This window comes from Haliaeetus leucocephalus, unplaced genomic scaffold, assembly GCF_000737465.1.
Source record: "Haliaeetus leucocephalus isolate CR32 unplaced genomic scaffold, Haliaeetus_leucocephalus-4.0 Scaffold668, whole genome shotgun sequence".
NCBI classification, from domain to species: Eukaryota; Metazoa; Chordata; class Aves; order Accipitriformes; family Accipitridae; genus Haliaeetus; species Haliaeetus leucocephalus.
The window spans coordinates 1,428,838-1,435,829 of NW_010973104.1; the positions used below are offsets into that span (position 1 = coordinate 1,428,838).

At 68.6% G+C, this 6,992-nt stretch overlaps 1 protein-coding gene across 1 annotated transcript; it reads right to left on the reverse strand.

Moving 5' to 3' along the window:
* Positions 1–248: 248 nt before the first annotated feature.
* Positions 249–4,212, reverse strand: SPIRE2 (spire-type actin nucleation factor 2). Its single transcript, XM_010579694.1, has 14 exons — positions 4,181–4,212; positions 3,537–3,896; positions 3,126–3,206; positions 2,889–3,053; positions 2,698–2,784; positions 2,418–2,541; positions 2,147–2,316; positions 1,888–2,038; positions 1,623–1,756; positions 1,018–1,152; positions 879–946; positions 762–789; positions 545–660; positions 249–459 (listed from the first exon to the last, which is right to left on the reverse strand). The coding sequence occupies exons 2-14, from the start codon at positions 3,894–3,896 to the stop codon at positions 249–251; spliced, it is 1,830 nt and encodes a 609-aa protein (XP_010577996.1). The 5' UTR covers positions 4,181–4,212.
* Positions 4,213–6,992: the final 2,780 nt, after the last annotated feature.

The following is a 6,992-nucleotide window of genomic DNA, read 5'->3' on the forward strand; positions in this document are numbered from 1 at the left end:
AAGGCTGGCAGCTGCGGGCACCCCCGCAGCAGGATCCGTCCCCCCCAGGGGCTGTGCCAGCGTCCCACCGGTGGCGGGGATGGCAGGGACGGCAGGCGCCCCGCTGTGCTGCTAGTCCTTGCCTCCCCCTGGTCCGTAAGATATATAAATATAGAGGCTGTATGTATACATCCTATGTATATATGTACATCCGGGTGGCCGCTAGCGGGGTCTGCGCTGGGGCGGCCGGCACCCTCATGCCAGGCCCCTCACTTGTGCCAGGAGTCGCCGTAGAGGGAACGGGCCTTGATGGCGCGGCGTGGTGCGGCGTTGAGGACGGCCACGCTGCGGCGGCTGGAGCAGATGACGTCAGTGACGAAGCCGGCGCAGTCGCTGCAGACATCGCGCAGGACGGAGCCCTGGGCGTAGATGTGGGGGAACTCCTCTTCCACCCGGCGCCAGCACGTGCCCGGGAGTGAGCTGCGGCACAGGGCACCCTGTCAGCCCCCTGGCCCCAAGAGGAGGAGGAGGAGGGAGGAGGAAGGCTCAGGGCCGCAGGACTCACTGGAAGGTCTCTCTCCTCCGCAGCGGCAGGGCTTTGGCCAGCAGCGAGCCCGGGAGGTTCTCGAAGCCCAGCGCGTAGACAGGGATGTGAGCCAGCTTCTTGGAAGGCATCTTCATCTGCCGGGTGTGTGGGCGTCAGGGTGGGACGGGGACAGGGATGGGGACGGGGCAGGGAGGGGACAGGGACACAGTGGCACTGGCCGGAGCCGGTCCCTTACCTTCAGGCTGCAGGAGCTGCAGACAGACCTGGGGACACAGAGAGAGGCCGGTGAGCAGGGCCACGGTGGGCACCCTCCTGCCACCTTCCCAGCCCTGTGGCACGGCATGGCGCTCACCGCTTGCAGAAGAGGCATGCCGCAGGCCACGAGAAGAGGGGGAACTTGGCCCTGCAGCAGCAGCAGACCTGCGGACAAAGAGGGGTGAGAGCCGGGGGCCGGGCGGGCGGCACTCGGCCCCTCCGGCCCCAGCTCCCACCTTCCCCTTCCGCAGGCTGCTGTACAGCTCCTTGCTCTGCAGGAACTTCTCCATCTCAGCCTTGACCAGCACCCTGCGCACGTTGATCATCTCCTCCACGGTGAGGGCCAGGCTCTCCACAGGGTGGCTGAACTCCTGCTGGCGAAGGGGGACGAAGCATGGCCCAGAGCATCCCTGTGCCATGGGCAGAGCCTCCTGGCATGGGCACACAGCATCCTGGCACAGGCAAAACATCCCCAACACGGGCAGCGCATCCCGGCACAGCCAGGGTATCCCGGCACAGCCAGGGTATCCCAGTATAGGCAGAGCATCCCTGGCACAGGCAGAACCTCTCGGCACAGGCAGAACCTCTCGGCACAGGCAGAGCATCCCGGGCAGAGGCAGAGTGTCTCCGGCACAGGCAGAGCCTCCCGGCACGGGCAAAGGGCACACAGCATGGCATGCCTCAAGCCCCACATCCCATGGAGAGGGAGCGGGGAGGCTACAGGGACTCCCTGGCCGCTTCATGCCCTCGTGCCAGGCTGCCATGTGCCCGAGGTCATGCTCACATGGTGCCCCCAGCCCCAGTGTCACCAGCCCGGCCAAGCCCCACCGCCAGCACTCACAAGCCAGAGGTGCTTGGAGCTGGTGCCGGGGGCAGTGCCGGATCCATCCTCTGGCCTCTCCTCCACGGCGCCGAGGGCAGCCCGGGGCGGTGCTGAGCCATCTGGCAGCGGGTGGCAGCTGGCGGGGACAGAGCCTGTGGGGAGGGACAGGGAGGCAGTGGCAAGGCCACGCTGCCCAGTGCTGCTCCTGCCGCAGGGCACGGCACAGCCACCCTGGGGATGGGGGGACGGGGGTGGCATGGGGCTAGGGACCTCCGGCAGGTACCTGAGCGGGGCCGGGGCTCGGGCTGCAGCGGCTCCAGATCCTGGGGCGCAGCCTGGCTGCCCCCGAGCTGGCTCTGCAGCTGTGCCAGGTCCTGCTCAGAGAAGGAGCGGTCCCGCTTCAGCGGCACCTCCGTGCCCGGAGAATCCTCCTCCTGCAAGGCCATGGGCAACGCATCACCCCGGGGACCCCCTCATCCCTCCGGCACCTCCTGTGTCCCCCCGACCTCCACCCTCCCACCCTGCCAGGTCCCTTCTCTTGCCTCAGAGATGTTCATCTCCTCCATCTCGGCCAGGGTGGGCGCCTTGAGCAGGACACGGGGCCGTGGCCGTGCCGGCATGGTGCTTGCCGGCGGCCGGCAGAGCTCAAGGCAGGAGCTGGAGGCCAGGCGGCCGGAGCAGGCGTGGGGGATGCAGGGCAGGGAGCTGTAGCCTGCAGACAGGGACAGGGCTCAGCCCCGGTGTGATGGGGACCTGCCACAGTGCCAGGCACATCGCTGGCAGCCTGGCGTGGCCGGGAGGGGATGCCGGTACCTTTCTGGCTGCGGTACGCCGCCTCCACGGGCCGAAGCTTCCTCTCCTGCCTGATCTCCTCTAGGATCTTCTCATGGAGCGTCCTCTGCTTCTGGGGCAGGGGCCGCAGCCGCCGCTCCGACGCCTGCGGGACGCACGGATGGGACCTCAGGTGGTGGCCACAGCTCGGGGCTGACCACCCTCAGGGTGCCCACCCAGGTGGGGATGGCATCCATGGGACCCCCCCGAGCCCAGGCTGGGCACTGCCATGCCACAGAGGTGTCCCGGTGCTGGCATTCACCTGCTTCAGTGGGGGTCGGGAGCGGATAAAATCGAGGATGAGCTCATGGGCATCCTTCTTCACTCGGGGGGGGATGTCTCCGTCCACCTGGGAAAGGGCAGAGGGGCCATGGGCAGCATCAGTGCCAGGGCCGGCAGTCAGTGGGGCACCACAGCGGGGGGCCGGCATGGGGGCAGCCCAGCTGCGCTCACCATGACCTTGCGGAGTTTGTAGTTGCGGGCGCGGATGTCCTGCATGAGCATCTCGAAGGGGGTGAGCTGGTACTCGGTGGGGAGGGGGTTGAACTGCTTCTCCTGCACCTTCTTCAGCTTCACGCCGTGCCGCAGCTCCCGCATCAGCTGCACCCACAGCCGGGCCTGGGTGGGGGACACGGCGTCAGCCCCCGCACGGCCCCAGCATGGCTCCCGTGCCCGGCCATGCCGCCGTACCCAGTCGGTGTTGCGCAGGTTGCCCAGCTCCGCTGCCGGCCGCTCCTCTGCCTCCTCATCCTCCTTCAGCTTCTGCAGCATCTGCCGTGGTACGAGACGCCGTCACCCTGCCCCGGCACCCAGCGGCACCAGGGGTCCAGCCAGTGCCGTGCCATGGGGCCACAGCACTGATGTGCACCCCCAAAGCACCCCCATCCCCTCTACGAGCTGTCACCGCCGGCACCAGCCCAGGGAAAGTAGGAGCCGGTGGTGCCACGGCACAGCACCGCAGGAGAGGGTATATGTCCCAACGCCGGCACTGGCAGCCCTGGTCAGGGCAAGCAGAGGGGAGCACCGCACTCACCCCAGTGTTTTGGGCCTGTGCGTGGTTTCCCCGGCCGGGCAGTGGTGCCGATGGGCGCCCGCGCTTACCTCCTTGGCATCCCGGATCTTGGCGAGGAAGGCTTTCAGCTCCACGGTCTCGGCGAAGAGCGCCCGGCAGACAGCCTGGTAGTGCGCCTGGGCCTCAGCGGGGTCGGCCAAGCGGGCGGCGCAGCACCGCATGGCTTGGCCAAAGGTGCGCACGGCACGCGGCGGCCCCTCGCCCCCCTCCTCCTCCTCCTCCTGCCCCCCATAGCCCTCGTCAGCTGTGCCGCAGCCACTGTCCTCCGAGTCACTGTTGGTCATCAGGTCGATGAGTTGCTCCAGCCGCGGGCTCAGCTCCCGCTCCTCGTTCTCATCCAGCCCCCAGTCCAGCGCCCGGTAGATGGCGAAGCCCAATGACTGCACCATCTGTGGGGAGACGGCACCAGCTGGGGCCCGGCCGGACCCCGGCACCGGTGGCACTGGGGGGAGCCCCTCGGCACATGTGGCCGGCCCCGGCTGCCCCCCGACCCCCAGCCGTCGGTGCTGGGTCTCATCCCCCTGCTGCGCCCCAGGACCCCCTCACCGCAAGGCAAGGGGGGCAGGCGGCAGCGGTGCCCACCCAGGGACCCCTGTGCCGGGGTGCGATGGCAGATGGGCCAGGTCACCAGTAAGCTGCAGTGGGACCGGGTGGGCATCTGGCCCCCACATACCTGGGCTTCGGCGGAGGGCGTCAGCAGTGGGGGCAGCTCTGGGGGGAAGGAGGGCAGAGTCACCGCTGGCACCCGCGGCCCCCGCGCTGGGTATCCCCCTCGGCGTCGCCTCCTGTCCCGCACCCCAGGGATGCTGCACCCACCCGGCTGTGGGGCACCCAGTGGGGCCATCTTGAGTGGGTCCCATCCCCAGCAGCTCCTACCCCAAGCTGGGACCCCCATCCCCATCCAATTCCATCCTGACCTAGTCTTAGGACACAGATCCATGGGACAACAGGGACCTGTGTGTTGAGCCTCGGCATCGGGCAGTGCCAGCTGCGAGCTGGTGGCGCAGCCTCCGTTGCCCTCCCTGCCCAGCTGAGAACGGCAGGCCTTGCTGGGCATTGCAGTCAATGCCGGCCCTGGGCAACGAGCCCAAACAGGAACCAGCCACTTGGCCCTGCTGCCTCCGTCCGGACCCAGGAGACACATCAGCGGCAGCAGCGTCACCCCTTTACCCCTCGCTGGAGCGAGCTGAGAGCTCTGCACCCGCAGGGAAGTGCTCCCCGCACTCCCCTGGGCTGCGGGCACTGGCAGCATGGGCACTGGCAGCGTGGGCACTGGCAGGCAGGGACACAGTGAGGACTCGCAGACCACCCACAAGAGGCAGCCCGGGTGCCTGGTGTGGGCTGCGGTGACAGATTGTGCCAAACAAACGATGCTGCTTTCCACTGCAGAGCCAGCACACACACACACACACAGCACTGTGCCCACACACACACGAGCCCAGGACACACTCATGGGCAGCTCATACCCTCCTGGCAGCCGGACAGCCACAGGACGAGGAGCAGAAGTGGCTTTTGCAGCATCCCCAAGGGCAGTGCCCTGGGGCCCCCAGCTCTGCTTTCCCGATAGCGGCCGAAGAGCCGCTTCCACGGCCCAGGGGAGTGCCAGCCATTAGCTCTCCATTTAGCTGATCGATGTGGCAGCCACAGGGAAGTGCCGGCCATGTGCTGGCTGTGGCTGCGTGGGCCCAGCCCGGGACCTGCCAGGGATGCCAGCCCAAACACCGCATGAGAAAGGCAGCGCAAGCAGTGGAGACGCACAGTCTGGCCCTGCTGTGGTGCCATGCATGAGCTCAAGAGCACCCCTGTGCCCCCAGGCTGTGCCCGGCTCCCACTGCAGTGCCAGCCCTGGGATGCTTTGCCCTGGCTGGGAGAGGACATGGCAGCACATCCCCTGGGATGCCGCCACCGACACCCCAGACCCCGTGCCCGGCTGGAGCCCCCTCTCACCATGGCTCAGCAAACACTGAGCCTGGCTGGTCCCAGCAGCTCCCTCGAGCCACTGGGGCATGGCTGAGGAGGGAGTTCCCATGGGACAGGGAATTGGAGCAGCTCAGGTGGGTGCTGCCAGGTCACCCGGCCCAGATCCGGCCCTGTGCCCAGATGGAGCTGCCGAGCCATGTGCCAGGCCGGTGCTGCCACCTGCAGCGGTGCTGGGAGTCACCCAGAGCCCTTCCAGCTTTGCACTTTGCTGCAAAGGACCCAGATTCATCCCTGGGGAGATGGCTCAGGCTGGCACAAGAGGGACTTGGGAGCAGAAGGTGGCGCGGTGGCACCGGCTCCGGCACAGTGGCCGTGGTGGCTCAGGGAAGGGTGTGGGGCCACTTCCCTGTGCAACCGGCAGAGCTGGTGTGACCACGCCATGCCCAGCTGCCACGGGCACGTGCCGTGCCTGTGCATGGCCCTGCCCTGGGCATGGATCTGCCCCACGCACCCCAGTCCCTGTGGGCTGCCTGCGCCCCATCTCCCCTGGCTCAGCCCCACGCTCGTCCCCCTGCCACTGGGAGCATCCCCTGCCCGGCCACCGGCAGTGAGGACACGCAGTGACACCGCAGCGTCCCTGAGCTGGACAGGCGAGGGCGAGGACAGGCAAGCTGCCCGGGAGGCACCGCAGCGTCCGACAGTGCCGAGCACCGGGCGCCGTCCCCAGGCATGCTGACCTCCCCGTGGGGCAAGGCGGGCGAAGCTGTTTGCCGCGCTCTGTCATTAGGCGCAGGTGCTCCTCACCGTGCCGAGCTGAGCCACCCGAGCCACCCAGCATCACCGCTGGCAGCCGGCCAAGCCTAATTACAGCCCGTAACTACCACGGCCCTGCCCAGCAGCACCAACCACCCGCAGAGAGGGCACGGCCGTGAGTCCGAAGGTCAGGGACGGTGCTGCCCCAAAACGCCACTTCCAGGGTGCTGGGAGAGGGCGAGGGCCGCGGCCCTGCGGTGGCACACCAGGTTGGGGATGGGGTCCCCTGCGGGGTCCGAGTGTGCAGGTGCGTTCAGGCGTGCGTGGCGGGTGTGCCCGGGTATGTGCCGTGTGTGTGCAGGTGCGCGTCCCCGTGTCTGTCTGTCTGTCCTTGCCATATGTCCTGCCCGCACCGACGGGCTCGGTGTCCTGCAGCCCCACGGTGGGTCCCGGTCCGGTGAGTCCCGCACCCACGGGCACCCTGCACACCCCCACCCCCCGGGTCCAGCTTCACCAGATCACCTGGCCAGGCCCTGCCGGTGCCACACCAGCCCTGGACCCCCGAGTCACCGGCCCCCCACCTGTGCCGGTCCCGGCTGTGCCAGCGCTGGTGCCGACGCCGGTCCCCCTTGCCAGGGCCGGGGTTTGGGGTTCGCCCCCATCCCTGCCGGTGCCAGTGCCGCCTTCTTGTGCCCCCCCGGTGCCGGTGCCGGCCCTCTCGCCAATCCTCCCACTCTCTCCGCTGCCTCACCCCCGCAGCCGGTGTCCCCAGTGCCGCACCCGTCCCCTGCCGCCAGCGCCGGCGACGCCAG

Coding starts and splice junctions, on each gene's coding strand:
- SPIRE2 (XM_010579694.1), bottom strand. CDS start 3,896: ATGGTGCAGTCATTGGGCTTCGCCATCTACCGGGCGCTGGACTGGGGG. Junction 2,542..2,697: donor CCCGACCCCCACTGAAGCAG/GTGAATGCCAGC, acceptor TGCGTCCCGCAG/GCGTCGGAGCGGCGGCTGCG. Junction 2,039..2,146: donor AGGAGATGAACATCTCTGAG/GCAAGAGAAGGG, acceptor ATGGCCTTGCAG/GAGGAGGATTCTCCGGGCAC.